Here is a 27,046-nt window from a genome sequence, read left to right as displayed (position 1 = left end):
GCATAGTGCAGGTCATATAGCTGTTAAAGCATAGTGCAGGGCATATAGCTGTTATGACATAGTGCAGGTCATATAGCTGTTATGACATAGTGCAGGTCATATAGCTGTTATGACATAGTGCAGGTCATATAGCTGTTATGTCATAGTGTAGGGCATATAGCTGTTATGGCATAGTGCAGGGCATATAGCTGTTATGGCATAGTGCAGGTCATATAGCTGTTATGACATAGTGCAGGTCATATAGCTGTTATGGCATAGTGCAGGTCATATAGCTGTAATGACATAGTGCAGGGCATATAGCTGTTATGACAAAGTGCAGGTCATATAGCTGTTATGGCATAGTGCACGTCATATAGCTGTTATGGCATATTGCAGGTCATATAGCTGTTATGGCATAGTGCAGGTCATATAGCTGTTATGGCATAGTGCAGGTCATATAGCTGTTATGACATAGTGCAGGTCATATAGCTGTTATGGCATAGTGCAGGTCAAATAGCTGTTATGACATAGTGCAGGTCATATAGCTGTTATGGCATAGTGCAGGTCATATAGCTGTAATGACATAGTGCAGGTCATATAGCTGTTATGACATAGTGCAGGTCATATAGCTGTTATGGCATAGTGCAGGTCATATAGCTGTTATGGCATAGTGCAGGTCATATAGCTGTTATGGCATAGTGCAGGTCATATAGCTGTTATGGCATAGTGCAGGTCATATAGCTGTTATGGCATAGTGCAGGTCATATAGCTGTTATGGCATAGTGCAGGTCATATAGCTGTTATGGCATAGTGCACGTCATATAGCTGTTATGGCATAGTGCAGGTCATATAGCTGTTATGGCATAGTGCAGGTCATATAGCTGTTATGGCATAGTGCAGGTCATATAGCTGTTAAAGCATAGTGCAGGGCATATAGCTGTTATGACATAGTGCAGGTCATATAGCTGTTATGACATAGTGCAGGTCATATAGCTGTTATGACATAGTGCAGGTCATATAGCTGTAATGACATAGTGCAGGGCATATAGCTGTTATGACAAAGTGCAGGTCATATAGCTGTTATGGCATAGTGCACGTCATATAGCTGTTATGGCATATTGCAGGTCATATAGCTGTTATGGCATAGTGCAGGTCATATAGCTGTTATGGCATAGTGCAGGTCATATAGCTGTTATGACATAGTGCAGGTCATATAGCTGTTATGGCATAGTGCAGGTCATATAGCTGTTATGACATAGTGCAGGTCATATAGCTGTTATGGCATAGTGCAGGTCATATAGCTGTAATGACATAGTGCAGGGCATATAGCTGTTATGACAAAGTGCAGGTCATATAGCTGTTATGGCATAGTGCACGTCATATAGCTGTTATGGCATAGTGCAGGTCATATAGCTGTTATGGCATAGTGCAGGTCATATAGCTGTTATGGCATAGTGCAGATCATATAGCTGTTATGACATAGTGCAGGTCATATAGCTGTAATGGCATAGTGCACGTCATATAGCTGTTATGGCATAGTGCACGGCATGTAGCTGTTATGGCATAGTGCACGGCATATACAGTGGGGCAAAAAAGTATTTAGTCAGCCACAAGTTGTGCAAGTTCTCCCACTTAAAAATATGAGAGAGGCCTATAATTTTCATCATAGATACACTTCAACTATGACAGACAAAATGAGAAAAGAAATCCAGAAAATCACATTGTAGGATTTGTAATGAATTTATTTGCAAATTATGGTGGAAAATAAGTATTTGGTCAATAACAAAAGTTTATCTCAATACTTTTATATACCCTTTGTTGGCAATGACAGAGGTCAAACGTTTTCTGTAAGTCTTCACAAGGTTTTCACACACTGTTGCTGGTATTTTGGCCCATTCCTCCATGCAGATCTCCTCTAGAGCAGTGATGTTTTGGGGCTGTTGCTGGGCAACACGGCCTTACAACTCCCTCCAAAGATTTTCTATGGGGTTGAGATCTGGAGACTGGCTAGGTCACTCCAGGACCTTGAAATGCTTCTTACGAAGCCACTCCTTCGTTGCCCGGGCAGTGTGTTTGGGATAATTGTCATGCTGAAAGACCCAGCCACGTTTCATCTTCAATGCCCTTGCTGATGGAAGGAGGTTTTCACTCAAAATCTCACGATACATGGCCCCATTCATTCTTTCCTTTACATGGATCAGTCGTCCTGGTCCCTTTGCAGAAACACAGCCCCAAAGCATGATGTTTCCACCCCCATGCATCACAGTAGGTATGGTGTTCTTTGGATGCAACTCAGCATTCTTTGTCAACCCCAACACGACAAGTTGAGTTTTTACCAAAAAGTAATATTTTGGTTTCATCTGACCATATGACATTCTCCCAATCTTCTTCTGGATCATCCAAATGCTCTCTAGCAAACTTCAGACGGGCCTGGACATGTACTGGCTTAAGCAGGGGGACACGTCTGGCACTGGCGGAGTCCCTGGCGGCGTAGTGTGTTACTGATGGTAGGCTTTGTTACTTTGGTCCCAGCTCTCTGCAGGTCATTCACTAGGTCCCCCCGTGTGGTTCTGGGATTTTTGCTCACCATTCTTGTGATAATTTTGACCCCACAGGGTGAGATCTTGTGTGGAGCCCCAGATCGAGGGAGATTATCAGTGGTCTTGTATGTCTTCCATTTTCAAATAATTGCTCCCACAGTTGATTTATTCAAACCAAGCTGCTTACCTATTGCAGATTCAGTCTTCCCAGCCTGGTACAGGTCTACAATTTTGTTTCTGGTGTCCTTTGACAGCTCTTTGGTCTTGGCCATTTGGAGTGTGACTGTTTGAGGTTGTGGACAGGTGTCTTTTATACTGATAACAAGTTCAAACAGGTGCCATTAATACAGGTAACGAGTGAAGGACAGAGGAGCCTCTTAAAGAAGAAGTTACAGGTCTGTGAGAGCCATAAATCTTGCTTGTTTGTAGGTGACCAAATACTTATTTTCCACCATAATTTGCAAATAAATTTTTAAAAAATCCTACAATGTGATTTTCTGGATTTTTTAAAATACTTTTGTCTGTCATAGTTGAAGTGTACCTATGATTAAAATTACAGGCCTCTCTCATCTTTTTAAGTGGGAGAACTTGCACAATTGGTGGCTGACTAAATAGTTTTTTGCCCCACTGTAGCTGTTATTGCATAGTGCACGTCATGGGTGAACTTCCTCTCTGGATGTTTTGGAAACCAGTGGACATCGCACGCAGTGGCACGCGTTGCCTTGGTGACCCCCCCCCCCCCCCCCCCCCCCTTTGGTGGCATGTTGCCATGGCGCAGACGCTGTCGTTATGGGGTGCGCGCCATGCCGAGCGGAGTGGCGTGAGTCATATGATGCTGTTTGCCAGATGGAGAGATATTTGGGGCGCTGGCAGGACAGAACCTGGGGGGATGGGTGTGTGTCCCAGAGCAGGGCCAGTACACGGGCAGCCCTGTGAGGCAGCACAGCATGTAGCCAGGGTCTGGGCTACAGCCAGAGAAAGAGAGAGAGAGAAAGCGAGTGGAAAGATAGAAGGGGAAAAAGAAAGAGCGGGCGATGGAGAGCACCCACCCCCACCAGCTGCCTTTGATCCAAGCGGCTGCTTTAGAGCCTGGAGACATTCTCAAGGAGCCTTTTACAGCCCCGGACATGCAGAGGAGGGAGGGAGGTCTGGAAAAGTGAGAGAGGACAGAAGGAAAGAGAGAGGGCAGAGAGAAGGGGAGAGAGCTGGAAGCAGCAGTGGGTGGGAATAGGGGGCAGAGCTGGAAGCAGCAGTGGGTGGGAATAGGGGGCAGAGCTGGAAGCAGCAGTGGGTGGGAATAGGGGGCAGAGCTGGAAGCAGCAGTGGGTGGGAATAGGGGGAAGAGCTGGAAGCAGCAGTGGGTGGGAATAGGGGGCAGAGCTGGAAGCAGCAGTGGGTGGGAATAGGGGGCAGAGCTGGAAGCCAGCCCGAGCTGATGTTTGAAGCTAATTTGAGCCCAGGGAGTTGGAAAGACCCAGTCTCTCTCTCTCTCTGCCTCTCTCTCTCTCTCTCTCTCTCTCTCTCTGCCTCTCTCTCTATCTCTGCCTCTCTCTGTCTCTGCCTCTCTCTCTCTCTCTGCCTCTCGCTCTCTCAATCTGCCTCTCTCTCTCTCTCTGCCTCTCTCTCTCTGCCTCTCTTTCTCGCTGCCTCTCTCTCTCTCTCTCTCTCTGCCTCTTTCTGTCTCTGCCTCTCTCTCTCTCTCTCTGCCTCTCTCTCTCAATCTGCCTCTCTCTCTCTCTCTGCTTCTCTCTCTCTCTGCCTCTCTCTTTCTCTGCTTCTCTCTCTCGCTTCCTCTCTTGCTGCCTCTGTGTGTGGGAAGAGCATGGTGGGCCTCGGCCAAACATAGGGGTGGTTGCTGGGCTGGTTAGTGGCTGCTGTTTGTGTGGGGAGTATTTTCTACCTCGTCTTGACCCTGGACCAGCGGTCATCATTTTAAACTGATTTAGTTTGATGAGAGTGCTGTGGTTTCTCCAGTGCTGCTCAGTGTATTTGATTATCCCCCTTCTGTGTGTGTGTGCGTGCAGGTGTGCAGCTGACGTGCCCCAACAACAGAGTGCCTGTTCTCCAGCGATGCCCACACACTGAGGGCCTCCCACCCAGAGAGAGGGAGCAGTCTGGCCCCGACCTGGAGGAGAGGAAGAGGGGGATGATGCTGGAAAAAGAGGAGAGAGTGTATGTGCTCCCACGGGAGCGGTCTGCCAGCCTGCCCACGGCCCCAGTGGAAAGGCTGGCCCAGAAGGATGCCAACCCTGGCATCATGCCCACCATGCCAGCCTCCATGCCCACAACGGTGCCTGGCAGGAAACACGCATATGCCCTGGAACCGTGCCAGCCACTCCAGGCCGACAGCCAGGGGAAAGAGCGGGAGGAAAATGAGAGAGAAGAGGAGAAGGAGGAGACGATGGATGTTTCAGCCAAAAGAGCCAGGCTAACCAACGGTAAGGGCCCTCGGCATGGATCTATTTACCTCTCCATTATTCTTCCCTTCATCTTTCTCTCCCTCCTTCCTCATCCCTCGCTCAGTGACAAGAGAATCCCCCCATCCTGTCTGTCATCACTCTCTCCCCGGCCTGGATTCATCTGCTTTCATGTGGCTGGGCTCTCTCACTCCTTCTCTCCCTCTCTCCCTCTGTCGTTCTCTTTTGTGGTGGTGTCTTTCTCAGTCTTTTCATGTAGTGTGATTTGTGTTCAGTTGCCTACACGAAACCAAACACACACACACTCAGCTGTGATTCGTCAAGGGGCTCTGCGGTGTCGTGCTTCACAAACAGACCAGTTTGGTTTCAACCCAAAATAACATTCTGAGAATCGCTACTTTATTTAAAACTCTGTGGAATTGCTCCCATTTGTTGTTAACACGGGGTTGGAGGTGAGCTCTTTCACAACAGCACAGCTTTTCATTTAAATACAAATGTTGAACTTCTTTTATTAGCTGAGCTTCCAATGCAACTAAATTCATTAGATTCAAGCGCATTTCGTTACAATTCGTGCCTCTTTATATGGAAAGGATCACCTGGATTTTTCCACCCAAATGTAATTTGAGAAAGATATGTTTTCATGTGTTTTCCGTTCATTATTATATTATTTCTATTTGAAAGTGTTGATGGATTTGGGGAGGGACGGTGAACAGGAGAGATGGAGAAGGTTTCCAGTGTACCATTACACAGCCTCAATGGGGTCTTTTCTCTTTCATCTCCAGTAGCTTGTTGCTCTGACTGAACTTCATAAATCATCTAACCCACAATGACTTGGTTTCCCAAACGTTGATTTAACCCCTGGTGGTCCATCTCCCCAGGCCCCACTGACCCCGTCCCAGAGGAACTAAAGAACCTCAAGGTGTGTATCGAGCTGACCGGCCTCCGACTCAGCAAGCCCCGCCTCGCCCAGGAGCTCAGCCAATGGCAGGCCGCCACCCAGAGGTCGACAGAGGTCAACGGAAGCATGGCCATGACGACGACCCTGCCCAACGGGTGCCCCGAGGTTGGCGTCACAGACAGGAAGGTTGCCTCACAGGAAGACCGGAGCCTGAAACGCAGGTCAGAGGTCAACGGCCACGCCTGGTGCCATGAAACGTTTGGTCACGGCGACATCGAGCGAGGTACGTTAAAACAAAGTTGATAAAAATTGCTTATTTTGGGTCTTCTAGAGTTTGGGTTTTCGTATAATATTCATCCATCCAACCATCCTTTCTGGCAGATGTTGACAACAGTTTTCATCAGTTGAGTCACAGAGGCATTGGGCTGTGTGGATGTGGAATGCATGATAATCATGTTCTTTACAACCGTCCATAAAGAACAATAACCCCCCCTTTTATTGACTCAACATCAATAAAAGCCACTCCAGCGCTGTAGCATTGAGTCACTCACTGCATTCAGCACCATGAATGTATTTCACTGCACATTTCACTGCACCTATTTTATTAGTTAAACATTTTGGGGACGAGCTTTGCTCCCGTTTTCCACCTTTTCACTGTAGGCTACGGGCGTGTTGCCTTGGCTAAATGACCTTGAAGATTGGCCTGTCGCCAGCTAGCTAGCGTAGTCTACATGTTGTATGTTCCCTTCGGGGGTACAGAGAGAACAGAGGTCAGGGGAGTGGGCTGAGCAGTGAACGTGAAACACCAGGTGTTGGTGTGGTAACGAAGGCAGTAGGCAGCCGTTTTGGGGATATGTTAGTGGTTGTCTGGGTGACAGACGGCTTGTCCCTCTCTCCTTCTCTCTCTCGCACTCTCTCACACAACGTTCTCTCTCTCTCTCTCTCCCACTACCTCTCTCTGGCACTTAAACGATATCGCCGTGGCAACTCGTGCCTGGGCATAATGAGGCGTGAGATTCCACCGTTAATAACACTGGTAGTTCAACCAGCAGTTCTCTCTCTCTGCTTTTTCCTGGGGGTTTTTCTCTCCGCCAGCCAGTGTATTTTTTCCCCCTCTCTCTCACTTTCTCATCTCAGCGTCTCCAATTTAGCATCCCTGATTTATTTCCTTCCATTCCTTCTCTCGCCTCTCTCTTTCTCCTATCTCTCTCCTTGATATCGTATCCTCCTTCCTTGTCTTCAGTAAAGAGTCTAACTGTGTGAGCACTCACGGCTCCTCTGACGTAAGGAACATGCAGAGGTGTGTGTCAGTCAAACTGCTCTTCTCTGAATCACTTTTCATCCATGTTGCATTCTAATGGTTGTTTAACGAACCTACAAGCAAACACACACACACACACACACACACACACACACTTAACGGTCCACAAATAGATATCCGCTTTGCAACAGACACACACTCCTTCGCATCCCCTGTGCTACACACACCGCTCAGTCTGACACTACACACACACACCCCACCCTTTCCATTAGTCCCGTTTTTTAGGGCATTTAGAGGTGTGTTCAAAGCTCCTCCACGTTGTCCCAGGGTTTGTCAGGGCGTTTAGAGGTGTGTTCAAAGCTCCTCCACGTTGTCCCAGAGTTTGTCAGGGCGTTTAGAGGTGTGTTCAAAGCTCCTCCACGTTGTCCCAGGGTTTGTCAGGGTGTTTAGAGGTGTGTTCAAAGCTCCTCCACGTTGTCCCAGGGTTTGTCAGGGCGTTTAGAGGTGTGTTCAAAGCTCCTCCACGTTGTCCCAGGGTTTGTCAGGGCGTTTAGAGGTGTGTTCAAAGCTCCTCCACGTTGTCCCAGGGTTTGTCAGGGTGTTTAGAGGTGTGTTCAAAGCTCCTCCACGTTGTCCCAGGGTTTGTCAGGGCGTTTAGAGGTGTGTTCAAAGCTCCTCCACGTTGTCCCAGGGTTTGTCAGGGCGTTTAGAGGTGTGTTCAAAGCTCCTCCACATTGTCCCAGGGTTTGTCAGGGCGTTTAGAGGTGTGTTCAAAGCTCCTCCACGTTGTCCCAGGGTTTGTCAGGGCGTTTAGAGGTGTGTTCAAAGCTCCTCCACGTTGTCCCAAGGTTTGTCAGGGCGTTTAGAGGTGTGTTCAAAGCTCCTCCACGTTGTCCCAGGGTTTGTCAGGGCGTTTAGAGGTGTGTTCAAAGCTCCTCCACGTTGTCCCAGGGTTTGTCAGGGTGTTTAGAGGTGTGTTCAAAGCTCCTCCACGTTGTCCCAAGGTTTGTCAGGGCGTTTAGAGGTGTGTTCAAAGCTCCTCCACGTTGTCCCAGGGTTTGTCAGGGCGTTTAGAGGTGTGTTCAAAGCTCCTCCACGTTGTCCCAGGGTTTGTCAGGGTGTTTAGAGGTGTGTTCAAAGCTCCTCCACGTTGTCCCAGGGTTTTTCAGGGCGTTTAGAGGTGTGTTCAAAGCTCCTCCACGTTGTCCCAGGGTTTTTCAGGGCGTTTAGAGGTGTGTTCAAAGCTCCTCCACGTTGTCCCAGGGTTTGTCAGGGCGTTTAGAGGTGTGTTCAAAGCTCCTCCACGTTGTCCCAGGGTTTGTCAGGGTGTTTAGAGGTGTGTTCAAAGCTCCTCCACGTTGTCCCAGGGTTTGTCAGGGCGTTTAGAGGTGTGTTCAAAGCTCCTCCACGTTGTCCCAGGGTTTGTCAGGGTGTTTAGAGGTGTGTTCAAAGCTCCTCCACGTTGTCCCAGGGTTTGTCAGGTTACGTTGACTCATTTGAAGATGTGCAGCTCCACCCCAGGCAGATAAGAGCCCTGTTAAACCTTGAGAGGTGTAAAAGGGGTTGAATAGGATGAGGGGTGACATGATGTTTAAAGTGGGTCCTCTAAGCCCTGGAGGAAACACAACAGTACAGGGTATTAATTACACCTTATTGGAGAAGGGAAGCGGTTTACACACCACACATGCTTTAGTGCGCAACACCTCTCTGGGGACTGTTCCCTGTGCTGGGGGAGGGAGGGGGGGTCAGAGGTAGCTAGGGGATAATAGGCATCGCCCTGCATACTGCGAGACAGGTTGACACACACACACACACACACACACATACAAACACACACACACACACACACACACACACACACACACACACACACACACACACACACACACACACACACACAAACAAACACAAACACACTTGTGTGTGTGTGTTCTCTGCAGATAGGAATTGTATTGTGTTAAGCAGAACATGTGCCTATTGTTGTCATGGTACCCAGTCTGTCCATAGAGTTCTTGAGACACGCACACAATATAGAACGGGTCATTTTTCCCTCACACCATTTAGCCCCTCCTCCATTTACTAGGGAAGAGCTGTGGTGTGTGACCAGGTAAGTGTGAGAACGAGTGCGTGTGTGTGGTGAATTGGCCTCTCCCCTCTGGATATCCTCAGAGGAGGAGAGAGGAGGAGGAGGAAGGCCATTTGCAGCGAGCCTCCCGCCCAGCACGATAAATCATTTACCAGATGGACGAGTTAAACCTCCCCATTGGCTCTCTGAAACCGCCTCTCTGTCTCTTCACCACGTGTGTGTGCGTGCAAATGAGTGTGTGTATCGCTGTGTATTGCAGCTGCACCCAGGGTCTGTCATCTCGTATGTTTCATGTCGCTGTTGGTGCACGCAATGGAAAACAGCTGACACACACCCTCCTCTCGCTTCCCCCCACTCCCTTGTGTTTTCTCTCGCTCTCTCACTCTCTCCTGCACTCCCTCTTGCTCTCTTTGTTCTGCTCCTTCTCCCTCCCCCGCTCGCTCTCTCTCTCTCGCGCGCTCTTTGTCTCGCAGGCTTGCTGCCCTTTTGCAATCACTCTCCATCTCTCTCTCTCTCACCTCTCTCTCTCTCTCTCTCTCTCTCACCTCTCTCTCTCACCTCTCTCTCTCTCTCTCTCTCACCTCTCTCTCTCACCTCTCTCTCTCCCATCTCTCAATCTCTCTCACCTCTCTCTCTCTCTCTCACCTCTCTCTCACCTCTCTCTCTCTCTCTCTCTCTCTCTCACCTCTCGCAATCTCTCACCTCTCTCTGTTTTCCCTCTCTGTCTGTCATATTTCATATATCCCTCCTGTATCCCATAACCCCCTCCTCTAGATCAGATTCCCCAGATACCACCGACGTCTTCGTGAGAACGTCACTCTAGCATTCAGTCCCAGCCCTCTGTCTCATCATGTTCTCTAACGAGACCTTGGAGAAAAGTACATGCTTGTTTTGTTTTCATCTGAGAAAAAAAGAGACGCTTGGGAAAGAACAGACTTTTTTCTGGTGTTGGCTGTTGCACATGGCCTTGAAACAAACAATAGTCCATTCTATCTTTATCAGGTCCACCAGGTGTGTTGGTGCTGGGCTGGAACAAAAGCCTCCACTCCCAGTAGTGCCAGGGGATAAGTAGTATTTGTAGTGTAATTTAGCTGGTTGTATTTACTCTGTGGGAGATGGTTCTGTTTGCCGGGACTTGATCAGCTAACCTCTCCCATCCCTCCCTCTGTCTAGTGGTGCTGCCGTCTGTTCCTCTGACCCCAGCGCATCGGGACCGCCTCTACCGGACTCCGTCCACCACCCCTGTCAGAAAACCACCCCTGCAGACCCCCACCCCTGCCCTCACCCCCTTTCACTCCCTGGCCCCTGCACACCCCCACATCACCCTCACCCCCAGCCCTCCACGGCTGTCAGACAAGAGACAGAGGCTAAAAGAACACCGCAGGACCAGCGCTTTGGGACTGGGACCCTCCGGCCCTCACCCCGACCATGACCCTAACCCAACGGGGGACCTAGTGGCCCCCAGACTCCGTTGGCACGGCGACCAGGACAAGCCCAAGGGCAAGCGGCAGTGCAAGACTAAACACACCAGCCAGAGGGAGAGGGAGAGAGAGAGACTGGGGAATGAAGAACTGAGGGAAGAGAGGGATAGAAAGAAGCTGGGGAATGAAGAACTGAGGGAAGAGAGGGAGAGAGAGAAGCTGGGGAATGAAGAACTGAGGGAAGAGAGGGAGAGAGAGAAGCTGGGGAATGAAGAACTGAGGGAAGAGAGGGAGAATAAGGTGAGTGGAACACACACACTCCTTTTCACGCTTTTGTGCACACACTCTTGCGGAAACATTCTCTCTGTTTTTTTGTAATCCTCTCTCCCAGTGTGTGAGAGATCGAGTCCTCTGTGTTCCACTGTGTGTTCCCATTGGCTGAAATCCCCCCTGGGCAGAGCTCCTTAAATATGCTTCAAATCACAACCATGTTGATTATTACAATTATGGAGCTTATTGGAGCTCACTGGGAAAGCTCAGAGGGAGATGTGCTTGGGGTCACTGCGAGTGTGTGTTTGTGTGTCGCTGCTGTGACCTCCCCCTGCTCTGAGCACAATCCGCCCCAGACTGGAAGAGGAGGGATGGAAGGAGTGAGGGAGGGAGGAAGGGAAAGGGGGGTAGAGGGTGAGTGTGCTCTAGAGGTCTGGACTGTGTGACGGAAGCACATTCTTCACAAAACACAGCAACCCCAGGGAGCGGGAATGGGCCTCGGCTGGTGTCATGTCTGTGAGAGCCTTGTCTCTGGCTATGTAGATCACAATACTGAGTATACTGCAGGAGTTGTTGTTGTGTGTGTGTGTGTGTGTGTGTGTGTGTGTGTGTGTGTGTGTGTGTGTGTGTGGTGTGTGTGTGTGCGTGCGTGCGTGCGCGCTGGCGTGCTGGCGTGTCTGTCCGTCCAGCCCTGAGGAATTACCCAGCGCAGCAGCTGTCAGCACGGCACCTGCAGAATCACACCACGTACACACACACACACACACCCCTCCTCCCCGAGCCCCTCTGCTCCCTTTCCTCTCTTTCTCCTCCTCCTTCCGCCTGCTGCGGTATTCACACACACACACACACCCAGAGATCTCTCCGGGGCAGACGCGGTGGCTGTATCCTGTTTGCCGTTTGCTGGCTGCTGTGAGCTCCGTCGCTGACAGACGTGTCCAAACACACACACACACACACACACACACACACACACATACATACACACACACACACACACACACTGTGCAGAATGCGGAGCCTAAATATGGAAGGGTTTTCAGATCCCATTTAAAATATAGCATTTTATCATCTCATACATGGAAGTAATATTTACATAAAACGTTGTCACACTCTGGGTAACAATCTAGATGTAGCAAACATCAGCTATTGATATTAACTGGATAAACAACAATCAACTATTGATACTAACTGGATAACCAACCATCAACTATTGATATTAACTGGAGAGCCAACCATCAACTATTGATATTAACTGGATAACCAACCATCAACTATTGATATTAACTGGATAGCCAACCATCAACTATTGATATTAACTGGATAACCAACCATCAACTATTGATATTAACTGGATAACCAACCATCAACTATTGATATTAACTGGATAACCAACCAACTATTGATATTAACTGGATAACCAACCATCAACTATTGATATTAACTGGATAACCAGCCAACTATTGATATTAACTGGATAACCAACCATCAACTATTGATATTAACTGGATAACCAACCATCAACTATTGATATTAACTGGATAACCAACCATCAACTATTGATATTAACTGGATAACCAACCATCAACTATTGATATTAACTGGATAACCAACCATCAACTATTGATACTAACTGGATAACCAACCATCAACTATTGATTTTAACTGGATAACCAACCAACTATTGATATTAACTGGATAGCCAACCATCAACTATTGATATTAACTGGATAACCAACCATCAACTATTGATATTAACTGGATAACCAACCATCAACTATTGATATTAACTGGATAACCAACCATCAACTATTGATATTAACTGGATAACCAACCAACTATTGATATTAACTGGATAACCAACCATCAACTATTGATATTAACTGGATAACCAACCAACTATTGATATTAACTGGATAACCAACCATCAACTATTGATATTAACTGGATAACCAACCAACTATTGATATTAACTGGATAACCAACCATCAACTATTGATATTAACTGGATAACCAACCATCAACTATTGATATTAACTGGATAACCAACCATCAACTATTGATATTAACTGGATAACCAACCAACTATTGATATTAACTGGATAACCAACCAACTATTGATATTAACTGGATAACCAACCATCAACTATTGATATTAACTGGATAACCAACCATCAACTATTGATATTAACTGGATAACCAACCATCAACTATTGATATTAACTGGATAACCAACCAACTATTGATATTAACTGGATAACCAACCAACTATTGATATTAACTGGATAACCAACCATCAACTATTGATATTAACTGGATAACCAACCATCAACTATTGATATTAACTGGATAACCAACCATCAACTATTGATATTAACTGGATAACCAACCAACTATTGATATTAACTGGATAACCAACCAACTATTGATATTAACTGGATAACCATCAACTATTGATATTAACTGGATAACCAACCATCAACTATTGATACTAACTGGATAACCAACCATCAACTATTGATATTAACTGGATAACCAACCAACTATTGATATTAACTGGATAACCAACCATCAACTATTGATATTAACTGGATAACCAACCAACTATTGATATTAACTGGATAGCCAACAATCAACTATTGATATTAACTGGATAACCAACCATCAACTATTGATATTAACTGGATAACCAACCATCAACTATTGATATTAAATTGATATTAACTGGATAACCAACCATCAACTATTGATATTAAATTGATATTAACTGGATAACCAACCATCAACTATTGATATTAACTGGATAACCAACCAACTATTGATATTAACTGGATAACCAACCAAGTATTGATATTAACTGGATAACCATCCATCAAGTATTGATATTAACTGGATAACCAACCATCAACTATTGATACTAACTGGACAACCAACCATCAACTATTGATATTAACTGGATAACCAACCATCAACTATTGATATTAACTGGATAACCAACCATCAACTATTGATATTAACTGGATAACCAACCATCAACTATTGATATTAACTGGATAACCAACCAACTATTGATATTAACCTTTCTGATCTCCCCATCCCGGATCCGGGTTCGTGAATACAGACTCAAGCTCATTACCATAACGCAACGTTAACTATTCATGAAAATCGCAAATGAAATGAAATAAATATGCTAGCTCTCAAGCTTAGCCTTTTGTTAACAACACTGTCATCTCAGATTTTCAAAATATGCTTCTCAACCATTGCAAAACAAGCATTTGTGTAACAGTATTGATGGCTAACGTAGCATTTAGCATTAGCATTCAGCTGGCAACATTTACACAAAAAAACAGAAAAGCATTCAAAAAAATCATTTACCTTTGAAGAACTTCAGATGTTTTCAATGAGGAGACTCTCAGATAGCAAATGTTCAGTTTTTCCTGAAAGATTATTTGTTTAGGACAAATCGCTCCGTTTTCTGCGTCACGTTTAGCTATGAAAAAACCCCTGTATCCAGGATTGTGTAAATCTATCAGCAAGCTCATTAGCATAACACAACGTTAACTATTTATGAAAATCGCAAATGAAATGAAATAAATATGCCATCTCTCAAGCTTAGCCTTTTGTAAACAACACTGTCATCTCAGATTTTCAAAATATGCTTCTCAACCATAGGAAAACAATCATTTGTGTAAAAGTAGCTAGCTAGAGTTAGCATTTCGCGTTAGCATTTAGCGTTAGCATTAGCGTTAGCATCCAGCACGCAACATTAACAAAAACATAAAAGCCTTCAAATAAAATCATTTACCTTTGAAGAACTTCTGATGTTTTCAATGAGGATACTCTCAGTTAGATAGCAGATGCTCAGTTTTTCCAAAAAGATTCCTTGTGTATTAGAAATAGCTCCGTTTTATACATCACATTTGGCTACCAAAAAAAATCCATAAATTCAGTCCTCAAAACGCAAACTTTTTTCCAAATTAACTCCATAATATCGACTGAAAACATGGCAAACGTTGTTTAGAATCAATCCTCAAGGTGTTTTTCACATATCTCTTCATTGATACATCGTTCTTGGAAACATGCTTTCTCTCCTGAATCCCAGGAGAAAATGCCTGCACCTGAAGATTACGCACAAATTTAGACAAAGGACACCGGGCGGACCTCTGGAAAATGTAGTCTCTTATGGCCAATCTTCCAATGATATGCCTACAAATACGTCACAATGCTGCTAAGACCTTGGGCGAACGACAGAAAGTGTAGGCTCATTCCTTGCGCAATCACAGCCATATAAGGAGAGAATGGAAAACAGAGCTTCAGAAATTCTGCTAATTCCTGGGTGATGCATCATCTTGGTTTCGCCTGTAGAATGAGTTCTGGGGCACTTACAGACAAAATCTTTGCAGATTCTGAAACTTCAGAGTGTTTTCTTTCCAAAACTGTCAAGAATATGCATAGTCGAGCATCTTTTCGTGACAAAATTAAAACGGGAACGTTTTTTATCCAAAAATGAAATAGCGCCCCTAGAGCTCTAAGAGGTTAACTGAATGACTGACCATCAAGTATTGATATTAACTTATTGATGCACCCATCCCGTTACCGGGATCATTTTCGTCAATATCAGAGCGCCAAATTCAAATTAAATTACAAAAAATATTAAATTTTCATGAAATCACAAGTGCAATATAGCATAACACAGTTTAGCTTGTTGTTAATCCACCTGGCGTGTCAGATTTCAAAAAAGCTTTTTGGCGAAAGCATACCAAGCGTTTATGTAAGGACATCTCTCTCAGTAGACAAAACATTACAAACAGCTAGCAGCCAAGTAGATTGGTCACGAAAGTCTGGAAAGCAATAAAATTAATCGCTTACCTTTGATGATCTTCTGATTTTTGCACTCACGAGACTCCCAGTTACACAATAAATGTTCCTTTTGTTCCATAAAGAAATACCTCCATTTGGTTGGCGCATTATGTTCAGAAATCCACAGGCTCGAGCGGTCACGACGGAGCAGAGGAAAATTCCAAATAGTATCCGTAAAGTTCGTAGAAACATGTGAAATGACAGTTTTGGAAACTTTAGTGACTTCTATCCTAATCTGACAATTATATGCATATTATAGATTATGGGCCTGAGAAATAGGCAGTTTCATTTGGGTACGTTTTTCATCCAAACATCAAAATACTGCCCCCTGCACTCAAGAGGTTTTTAACTGGATGGCCAACCATCAATTATTGATGCTAACTGGCTGGCCAACCATCAGGAATAGGAATGTGTGTTGAAGATATATGAGTAGAATTTGTAACTGCAGTGTGTTGCTGTCTTTGCTTAACTTATAACATATAAGTTAACTTATAACTTATAACTTAATGGCTGTCTTTGCTTAACTTATAACAGTGTTACAAAGGTAGCGTATGAGAAAATCAGCTTTTTGTTAGGAGCTTTTACATTTTGGAGTAACAATTGGGTGCGCGTGTATCCTGGGGCATTTCTGGCGGTGGGCAGTCAAGTCACGCTCTCGCTCCCCCCCATCTCTCTGTGACAAGCCAGTGCTCATGGTTATAAATGACTTTGCGAGGCCACGGCCAGGGCCCCTGGAGAAGCGCTGACATTTATTAGCCCCGCCACCGCGCAGCCACCACGTGTGTGTGTGTGTGTGTGTGTGTGTGTGTGTGTGTGTGTGTAGGACCCGCAGTGCACACACACACACAACCTGTGGTCGGGAATAATTAGCACTTCACCCTAGACTAGACCAGCGACCCCAATCTCCATAGAGGGAGAGGAAGGAGTATGGAAAAAGGAGGGAGAGAGAAGAAAGGAAGTGGAGGACGGCATAAAGGATAACCTCCGCAGAGAGGGTGAGGACGGAGGGGGGGTGAAAGAGAGCAGCTCAGACTGTAAAAATAGAGGGAAGGGGAGTCTGAAAGACGGACAGCGCTCTGATAACCTCAGTATCGTGTTCCTCTTTCAGACTCTTTCTCTCCTCTGTTCTGTTGTTCCCCCACTCCACGGCCATGTGTCAGGTGTGTCAGTATGAGACGAGCCTGTAGGGCAGTGTCTTTTCGAGCCACACACACACACAGGAAAGAGGATATCTCAGTATGTGTGTGGAAGATCTGACATGCAGACTCTTATTAAGTTCTCCCTCTCTCTCCCTACCCCCATCACACACAGCAGGTCAAGGAAAAGCGATGCAGCGAGAAGCGGAGGAGGTCTTCATCCCTGTCGGATTACTCCCACTCCTCCCCCGCCCCCCCTCTCACCCCGCCCCCCCAGCTCAGCCCTCTGCCCAGCCCTACAGAGACCCAGGACCGCACGCCAACCCCCTCCAACCCCCCGGTGCCCACTTCTACCCCTGCCAGCCGACCCATGCCTCCTGAGGCCCGCAGGCTCATCGTCAACAAGAACGCAGGAGAGACCCTGCTCCAGAGGGCTTCCCGCCTAGGATACGAGGTAAGATGATTTGATAACATATGTGGAAGGGCTGTACAGGGTGCTAGTGTGTTGGTTTGAAGGGCTGTACAGGGTGCTAGTGTGTTGGTTTGAAGGGCTGTACAGGGTGCTAGTGTGTTGGTTTGAAGGGCTGTACGGGGTGCTAGTGTGTTGGTTTGAAGGGCTGTACAGGGTGCTAGTGTGTTGGTTTGAAGGGCTGTACAGGGTGCTAGTGTGTTGGTTTGAAGGGCTGTACAGGGTGCTAGTGTGTTGGTTTAAAGGTCTGTACGGGGTGCTAGTGTGTTGGTTTGAAGGGCTGTACAGGGTGCTAGTGTGTTGGTTTGAAGGGCTGTACAGGGTGCTAGTGTGTTGGTTTAAAGGTCTGTACGGGGTGCTAGTGTGTTGGTTTGAAGGGCTGTACGGGGTGCTAGTGTGTTGGTTTGAAGGGCTGTACAGGGTGCTAGTGTGTTGGTTTGAAGGGCTGTACGGGGTGCTAGTGTGTTGGTTTGAAGGGCTGTACGGGGTGCTAGTGTGTTGGTTTAAAGGTCTGTACGAGGTACTAGTGTGTTGGTTTGAAGGGCTGTACAGGGTGCTAGTGTGTTGGTTTAAAGGTCTGTACGGGGTGCTAGTGTGTTGGTTTGAAGGTCTGTACGGGGTGCTAGTGTGTTGGTTTGAAGGGCTGTACGAGGTGCTAGTGTGTTGGTTTGAAGGGCTGTACGAGGTGCTAGTGTGTTGGTTTGAAGGGCTGTACGAGGTGCTAGTGTGTTGGTTTGAAGGGCTGTACGAGGTGCTAGTGTGTTGGTTTGAAGGGCTGTACGAGGTGCTAGTGTGTTGGTTTGAAGGGCTGTACGAGGTGCTAGTGTGTTGGTTTGAAGGGCTGTACGAGGTGCTAGTGTGTTGGTTTGAAGGGCTGTACGAGGTGCTAGTGTGTTGGTTTGAAGGGCTGTACGAGGTGCTAGTGTGTTGGTTTGAAGGGCTGTACGAGGTGCTAGTGTGTTGGTTTGAAGGTCTGTACGGGGTGCTAGTGTGTTGGTTTGAAGGGCTGTACGGGGTGCTAGTGTGTTGGTTTAAAGGTCTGTACGGGGTGCTAGTGTGTTGGTTTGAAGGTCTGTACGGGGTGCTAGTGTGTTGGTTTGAAGGGCTGTACGGGGTGCTAGTGTGTTGGTTTAAAGGGCTGTACGGGGTGCTAGTGTGTTGGTTTGAAGGGCTGTACGAGGTGCTAGTGTGTTGGTTTGAAGGGCTGTACGGGGTGCTAGTGTGTTGGTTTAAAGGTCTGTACGAGGTGCTAGTGTGTTGGTTTGAAGGGCTGTACGGGGTGCTAGTGTGTTGGTTTGAAGGGCTGTACGGGGTGCTAGTGTGTTGGTTTGAAGGGCTGTACGGGGTGCTAGTGTGTTGGTTTGAAGGGCTGTACAGGGTGCTAGTGTGTTGGTTTGAAGGGCTGTACGGGGTGCTAGTGTGTTGGTTTGAAGGGCTGTACGGGGTGCTAGTGTGTTGGTTTGAAGGGCTGTACAGGGTGCTAGTGTGTTGGTTTGAAGGGCTGTACATGGTGCTAGTGTGTTGGTTTGAAGGGCTGTACGGGGTGCTAGTGTGTTGGTTTGAAGGGCTGTACGGGGTGCTAGTGTGTTGGTTTGAAGGGCTGTACGGGGTGCTAGTGTGTTGGTTTGAAGGGCTGTACGGGGTGCTAGTGTGTTGGTTTGAAGGGCTGTACGGGGTGCTAGTGTGTTGGTTTGAAGGGCTGTACGGGGTGCTAGTGTGTTGGTTTGAAGGGCTGTACGGGGTGCTAGTGTGTTGGTTTGAAGGGCTGTACGGGGTGCTAGTGTGTTGGTTTGAAGGGCTGTACGGGGTGCTAGTGTGTTGGTTTGAAGGGCTGTACGGGGTGCTAGTGTGTTGGTTTGACGGGCTGTACGGGGTGCTAGTGTGTTGGTTTGAAGGGCTGCACGGGGTGCTAGTGTGTTGGTTTGAAGGTCTGTACGGGGTGCTAGTGTGTTGGTTTGAAGGGCTGTACGGGGTGCTAGTGTGTTGGTTTGAAGGTCTGTACGAGGTGCTAGTGTGTTGGTTTAAAGGTCTGTACGGGGTGCTAGTGTGTTGGTTTGAAGGGCTGTACGGGGTGCTAGTGTGTTGGTTTGAAGGGCTGTACGGGGTGCTAGTGTGTTGGTTTGAAGGGCTGTACAGGGTGTTAGTGTGTTGGTTTGAAGGGCTGTACAGGGTGCTAGTGTGTTGGTTTGAAGGGCTGTACAGGGTGTTAGTGTGTTGGTTTGAAGGGCTGTACGGGGTGCTAGTGTGTTGGTTTGAAGGGCTGTACGGGGTGCTAGTGTGTTGGTTTAAAGGGCTGTACAGGGTGCTAGTGTGTTGGTTTGAAGGGCTGTACGGGGTGCTAGTGTGTTGGTTTGAAGGTCTGTACGGGGTGCTAGTGTGTTGGTTTGAAGGGCTGTACGGGGTGCTAGTGTGTTGGTTTGAAGGGCTGTACGGGGTGCTAGTGTGTTGGTTTGAAGGGCTGTACGGGGTGCTAGTGTGTTGGTTTGAAGGGCTGTACGGGGTGCTAGTGTGTTGGTTTGAAGGGCTGTACGGGGTGCTAGTGTGTTGGTTTGAAGGGCTGTACAGGGTGCTAGTGTGTTGGTTTGAAGGGCTGTACAGGGTGCTAGTGTGTTGGTTTGAAGGGCTGTACGGGGTGCTAGTGTGTTGGTTTGAAGGGCTGTACGGGGTGCTAGTGTGTTGGTTTGAAGGGCTGTACGGGGTGCTAGTGTGTTGGTTTGAAGGGCTGTACAGGGTGTTAGTGTGTTGGTTTGAAGGGCTGTACGGGGTGCTAGTGTGTTGGTTTGAAGGGCTGTACGGGGTGCTAGTGTGTTGGTTTGAAGGGCTGTACAGGGTGCTAGTGTGTTGGTTTGAAGGGCTGTACAGGGTGCTAGTGTGTTGGTTTGAAGGGCTGTACGGGGTGCTAGTGTGTTGGTTTGAAGGGCTGTACGGGGTGCTAGTGTGTTGGTTTGAAGGGCTGTACGGGGTGCTAGTAGGTTGGTTCGTTCTTCTGTCTCTCTCTCCCTGGGTTGTTTGTCATTCATTCTCTCCATCTCGTTCAGTTTACGTCTGCTAGTTCTCTCTCCCTTCACTTGTCTAAGAGACGAGAGGCCATGTGAGAGCCCTTCACCAGGCACAGAGCTCAGAGCAGTCGCCTAGCTAGCATACACACTGCTTTCCCTCTCTCTCTCACACACAGACGTGCTGGAGTACGGCTCTGCTCTCTTCTCTCTCCAAATCTCCAGTAGCTCTTAACCCTTTCCTACCACATCCAACCCAGTTTCCCAAAACTATTTTAAAAAAACACAATTTGGATAAAAATTCCTCTTCTCCCTTTCCTTGTCTAAACCCTGGGAATATTGGGATTAAGGCCGTCTATGACTAATTTGTCCCCCCAGATTAATGAGCCTGTGGATTAGTTCCAGCAGGGCTGCCTGAAAGGACTGGCACCGCTCGCAGGAAACCAACCATTAATGCTGTTTGGAACGCATGACTCGTCCTCTCGCTCCCTTCCTCCTCCCTTCATCCCCGTCTTCTTACTCTCCAATGCAAAACATGGTCGTTTTAAAGGAGACTGCAGTAGAAAGACAACCTTTTGAGACGCGGGGAGATGAGCTGGGGGTAGAGAGGTTCTCAAACTGAATGTGGTTTTTACCTGAGGTGGACAGCAGGACAGATAGAGTTGGTGTTGGAGGGAATTGGTAGTGTGTTCTACGAAATGGGAAGATGAAACGGTTTGGAGGTGGGAGAAATGGTATCCCTCTAGATCAAAGGTAGGGCTGATTTTAGTAGACCAGCGTCTGTGTCCAGGGTTTTGAGTGTGTGTGTGTGCTCTTCGTAGTGTGTGTACTGGAGGCAGTGAGGCATGCGCTCCAGACGGAGCTCTTTGATTAAAACGAGAGGAGAGGAGGAGGAGGGCAGATTTAATCCTGTAGCGTCCACTCTCCTCCCTTCCCTTGTTCTTCTTCTCCTCCGCTAGCCCTGAGCCCTCTCTCCCTCCCTTGTTCCCCGCTCGGCGCCGCTAGACATGGCTGCTGTGTTTGAGCATAAACCCAACGGCATCTTGTTTTTCTAGCCTTCAGGGTTTTTTCCTCCCCTCCCTCCCTCTGTCTCTCTCTCCCTCCTTCGCTTCCTCTCTCCCTGGCTCCCTCCCTCCTTCAGCGGGCCCCCGACAGGAAGCTTTTCTAACTGCCTGCGTGTGATAAGCCACAAGCAGCTCCCTGGGGCCGCCCTCTCTCTCTCTCTCTCTCTCTCTCTCTCTCTCTCTCTCTCTCTCACGCACACAGCGCAGCACGGAACAGCAGACAGTGAGCACTGTAGAGAATGCAAGAGCAAGAGAGAGAGGAAGACTGTGAAATACGACAGGGCCGTGAGGCCGGGCCTTTCAACGCGCCGCTCCCTCCCTTCCTCTCCTCCTCCCCCTCCACTCCACACGCTGGGCTTGCCGCCTGCCTGCCTGCTTTCGTTTCACAGCCCCTCCAAATCAAATTCCAGTCAGTGTGCAAAACTGGGAGACTCCGTTGGATCGATCTCTCCCGCAATCTTCACACTTGTATCACTTAGCCTTAGGACTGCCTTTAATTACACACACACACTCACAGCACACACACGCACGCACTCACTCACAGCACACACACACACCCACTCACTCACAGCACAATCACACCACACACATGCAAATTCACACTCGGATTGTGGAATATCACTCCGGCAGCAGTGCATAATCTCAATTCCTGGTGTGTGTGTGTGTGTGTGTGTGTGTGTGTGTGTGTGTGTGTGTGTGTGTGTGTGTGTGTGTGATGTATATATCTACAGTGAGTCTTGTGTATTTGTGTGTGGTTTTGGAGTGCAGTGTTTGTGAGTGGAATGAGGATCTGTGGTGAGGCATGGCGTTGGTTTGTGCTTCTTACTGTGGTTCCAAGAGACTGTTGTTTTTATCTGCTTGAATGGTTGACTTTGGTCATGCAGCCATTTCCATAGTCTCTCTGATCACAGCATCTATTCATTATTATAACTGGGAGAGAGCAGCTATCAGTTCACCACTAATAGTATTTAGATTTTATTCAGCTGTTTGACTTTGTCTAATTTATTCAGATGAATTGGGTGTATTTGTTAAATTCACATTTGTGAATTTGTTTGCCGTTAAAATAAGCGATAGGATCCACCATGTTGCTTGCTTCTGTCATGTAGGTGAGGTCAATGTTCATGGATGGAAGGAGGTGAGGGAAGGAGGTGAGGGAAGGACAGAAAGTGCATAGTACTGAGACTGGTCCTCCTGTCTTTGTGTTGTCACTCGCTTGTCACCGACCAGCTAGCAGCGCCATACAAACACACACACACTCAACACAGTGCGTCTCCACTCAACACACACACACTCAACACAGTCTGTCTCCACTCAACACACACACACTCGACACAGTGTGTCTCCACTCAACACACACACTCGACACAGTGCGTCTCCACTCAACACACACACTCAACACAGTGTGTCTCCACTCAACACACACTCGACACAGTGCGTCTCCACTCAACACACACACACTCGACACAGTGCGTCTCCACTCAACACACACACTCGACACAGTGCGTCTCCACTCAACACACACACACTCGACACAGTGCGTCTCCACTCAACACACACACTCGACACAGTGCGTCTCCACTCAACACACACACTCGACACAGTGCATCTCCACTCAACACACACACACTCGACACAGTGCGTCTCCCCTCAACACACACACTCGACACAGTGCGTCTCCACTCAACACACACACACTCGACACAGTGCGTCTCCACTCAACACACACACTCGACACAGTGCGTCTCCACTCAACACACACACACTCGACACAGTGCGTCTCCACTCAACACACACACTCGACACAGTGCGTCTCCACTCAACACACACACTCGACACAGTGCGTCTCCACTCAACACACACACACTCGACACAGTGCGTCTCCACTCAACACACACACACTCGACACAGTGCGTCTCCACTCAACACACACACTCGACACAGTGCGTCTCCACTCAACACACACACTCGACACAGTGCGTCTCCACTCAACACACACACACTCGACACAGTGCGTCTCCACTCAACACACACACTCGACACAGTGCGTCTCCACTCAACACACACACACACTCGACACAGTGCGTCTCCCCTCAACACACACACTCGACACAGTGCGTCTCCACTCAACACACACACACTCGACACAGTGCGTCTCCACTCAACACACACACTCGACACAGTGCGTCTCCACTCAACACACACACACTCGACACAGTGCGTCTCCACTCAACACACACACTCGACACAGTGCGTCTCCACTCAACACACACACACTCGACACAGTGCGTCTCCACTCAACACACACACACTCGACACAGTGCGTCTCCACTCAACACACACACTCGACACAGTGCGTCTCCACTCAACACACACACACTCGACACAGTGCGTCTCCACTCAACACACACACACTCGACACAGTGCGTCTCCACTCAACACACACACTCGACACAGTGCGTCTCCACTCAACACACACACTCGACACAGTGTGTCTCCACTCAACACACACACTCGACACAGTGCGTCTCCACTCAACACACACACACTCGACACAGTGCGTCTCCACTCAACACACACACTCGACACAGTGCGTCTCCACTCAACACACACACTCGACACAGTGTGTCTCCACTCAACACACACACAGCCCTGCCGGCTGTCGCTCTTACATTGCCATTTTTGTCATTTAGCAAACGCTTATCCAGAGTGACTGACATACATTTAATATAATATTTAGTATTTTAATTTTACTGGTCGTCCGTGGGAATGGAACCCACAATGCTCTACCAACTGAGCTACACGGGGACCAGCCAAAAGCCCTTTGACATGCACACACTCACTTCCTGCATATTTCAGAATCCTTTAGTCTTTGCGATGCGTGTCGCGACACATAAGTGGTCTCTCTCTTTATTTTTCTTTCTCTCTCTCTCTCTCTCTCTCTCTTTCTCTCCCCCCCCCCCTCTCTCTCTCTCCCCCTCTCCCCCTCTCTCTCTCTCTCTTTCTCTCTCTTCACAATCCTGCCGTGCCGAGGATGCCAATGGGATATGTTAATGAGGCTGGGTTGAAAATGAGTCAAGGCTTTGTCCTATACCTGCCAGAACTAATAACACACACCGGGATGGGCACACCTAATTGTACTCATTTGCATGCTTACGTGCCCAAAGTAACTGATTGTCCTCACACATGCTATCCATAAAAAACACTGGAGGTTTTACTTCCTCAAGAGTTCACACGAATGACCTTTAAAAACACACGTGCAGCACATTCAATACAGACACGCATAAAGGCTAACAAACACCTATAGCTCTGCCCTCTAAAAATGCATGCTCACGCCATCTCTTTCACCCGCTCGCTCGCTCTCACTCACACACACACATGCCCTTATGTGAGAGTGCTGTAGGGTGTTATCTATCGCAGCTCGTATCCTCCTCTCTTGTCTGTCTGCCAGACCTCAGAGACACAGCCGTTCAGACACATCCCCAGTGCGTGCGCGCACACACACATACACACACACACACACATGCGCACGCGCACACACACACACACACACACACACACCCTCTCCATATCCCCAGGCCCCCCACTGCTCTCTCGACACCCTCCCCCTTCAACGCTGTACTCCCACTCACTGGCTGAATGAGTACATGAAAAAAGCCAGAGAAACGAGAGGGAGAAAGGAGAGATCACGCCCGCTCAATTAAAAGCTCCACTTAGTGTGCCCCGGCCTTTTCACGCTCCCCTCACGCTCCCTTCTCCCTGCTCCTCTGTTCTTTTCTCTCCATCATAATACACTGTGTGGTCTCCTAGTCTTTGTCTGCTGGTGAATGCAGGGTAAAATTAGAACCAGCATCAGAGAGAGCTCTAAACCACGCTGTTGTTTTTCACTTCCTGATTATCTAAACGGCGCCGGTCTAGATGACGCTTAGGACACAGTGAAAAATGGAGAGTATGCCTGTGTAGCGTGTGTGTATGTCCGAGTGTGCGTGTGTGTCCCAGTCTGTCAAGTGTTAGTAGATGAGAAACAACGCTTCAGCATTCTCAAGGTTGGAATCCCTCTCCCGCTCTCCTCGCTCTAACCTCCATATGCATTTAAATTCTAACACTTCTTTGTGAGACTTGTCTATCATACCGTATGTGTGGTTTGTGAGGGAGTTAGGCTTGTGAGGGAGTGTGTGTGGTTGTGTTCTCTAGGTGATAGAGTAGCTAGAGGGTTAACAGTCTGTGGGGAGGGGGGGGGGGGTGAGCTGGAAGGCCATCCTCCCTGAGGAGGAAGAGATTAAAGAGGAACTATGAAGGGAGAGCGGGACGTGGGTGTTTTACTGCGGCGGGAAAGAAATCAACAACCCTGTGCTCTCCACTGTGCTCCTCTCCTCTGGCGGCCATTAAAGCTGTGCTTTATCATGTGTTTAATACCCCGCTTAGCTCCACCGACCGACCAGCCGGCTGGAAAACAGACAGACCTCCACAGCTCACTACAGCCCGCTGTGCTTTTAATATGTGGATCTGTACCATGTACACGTTCATAGCAGAATTGGGCCTAGTAGCTACCACACCACAGTAGTAGACTAGTAGCTACCACACCACAGTACTAGACTAGTAGCTACCACACCACAGTAGTAGACTAGTAGCTACCACACCACAGTAGTAGACTAGTAGCTACCACACCACAGCAGTAGACTAGTAGCTACCACACCACAGCAGTAGACTAGTAGCTACCACACCACAGCAGTAGACTAGTAGCTACCACACCACAGCAGTAGACTAGTAGCTACCACACCACAGTAGTAGACTAGTAGCTACCACACCACAGTAGTAGACTAGTAGCTACCACACCACAGTAGTAGACTAGTAGCTACCACACCACAGTAGTAGACTAGTAGCTACCACACCACAGTAGTAGACTAGTAGCTACCACACCACAGCAGTAGACTAGTAGCTACCACACCACAGTAGTAGACTAGTAGCTACCACACCACAGCAGTAGACTAGTAGCTACTACAGTAGTATACTAGTAGCTACCACACCACAGTAGTAGACTAGTAGCTACCACACCACAGTAGTAGACTAGTAGCTACCACAGTAGTAGACTAGTAGCTACCACACCACAGTAGTAGACTAGTAGCTACCACACCACAGCAGTAGACTAGTAGCTACCACACCACAGTAGTAGACTAGTAGCTACCACACCACAGTAGTAGACTAGTAGCTACCACACCACAGTAGTAGACTAGTAGCTACCACACCACAGTAGTAGACTAGTAGCTACCACACCACAGTAGTAGACTAGTAGCTACCACACCACAGCAGTAGACTAGTAGCTACCACACCACAGCAGTAGACTAGTAGCTACCACACCACAGTAGTAGACTAGTAGCTACCACACCACAGTACTAGACTAGTAGCTACCACACCACAGTACTAGACTAGTAGCTGCCACACCACAGTAGTAGACTAGTAGCTACCACACCACAGTAGTAGACTAGTAGCTACCACACCACAGTAGTAGACTAGTAGCTACCACACCACAGTAGTAAACTAGTAGCTACCACACCACAGCAGTAAACTAGTAGCTACCACACCACAGTAGTAAACTAGTAGCTACCACACCACAGTAGTAGACTAGTAGCTACCACACCACCGTAGTAGACT

General features: G+C 47.8%; 1 protein-coding gene across 6 annotated transcripts in view; it reads left to right on the top strand.

Annotated features, from left to right (window-relative positions):
- The window catches only part of LOC118965242 (BCL-6 corepressor), a 98,493-nt gene that overhangs the window by 23,166 nt on the left and 48,281 nt on the right, over nt 1-27,046 (top strand). For 4 of the 6 annotated variants that reach the window (XM_090239919.1, XM_090239914.1, XM_090239915.1 and 1 more), the window contains 4 exons: nt 4,544-4,957; nt 5,815-6,117; nt 10,355-10,902; nt 17,044-17,322. In XM_090239919.1, coding sequence (XP_090096045.1) covers nt 4,544-4,957; nt 5,815-6,117; nt 10,355-10,902; nt 17,044-17,322 — 1,544 coding nt within the window. The remainder of the gene's footprint in view (nt 1-4,543; nt 4,958-5,814; nt 6,118-10,354; nt 10,903-17,043; nt 17,323-27,046) is intronic. The other 2 variants (XM_090239920.1, XM_090239917.1) reach the window with 1 other exon arrangement.

Source organism: Oncorhynchus mykiss, chromosome 7 (assembly GCF_057628025.1).
Source record: "Oncorhynchus mykiss isolate SJ-2025 chromosome 7, ASM5762802v1, whole genome shotgun sequence".
NCBI classification, from domain to species: Eukaryota; Metazoa; Chordata; class Actinopteri; order Salmoniformes; family Salmonidae; genus Oncorhynchus; species Oncorhynchus mykiss.
This window is presented reverse-complemented; position numbering and strand designations above follow the sequence as displayed.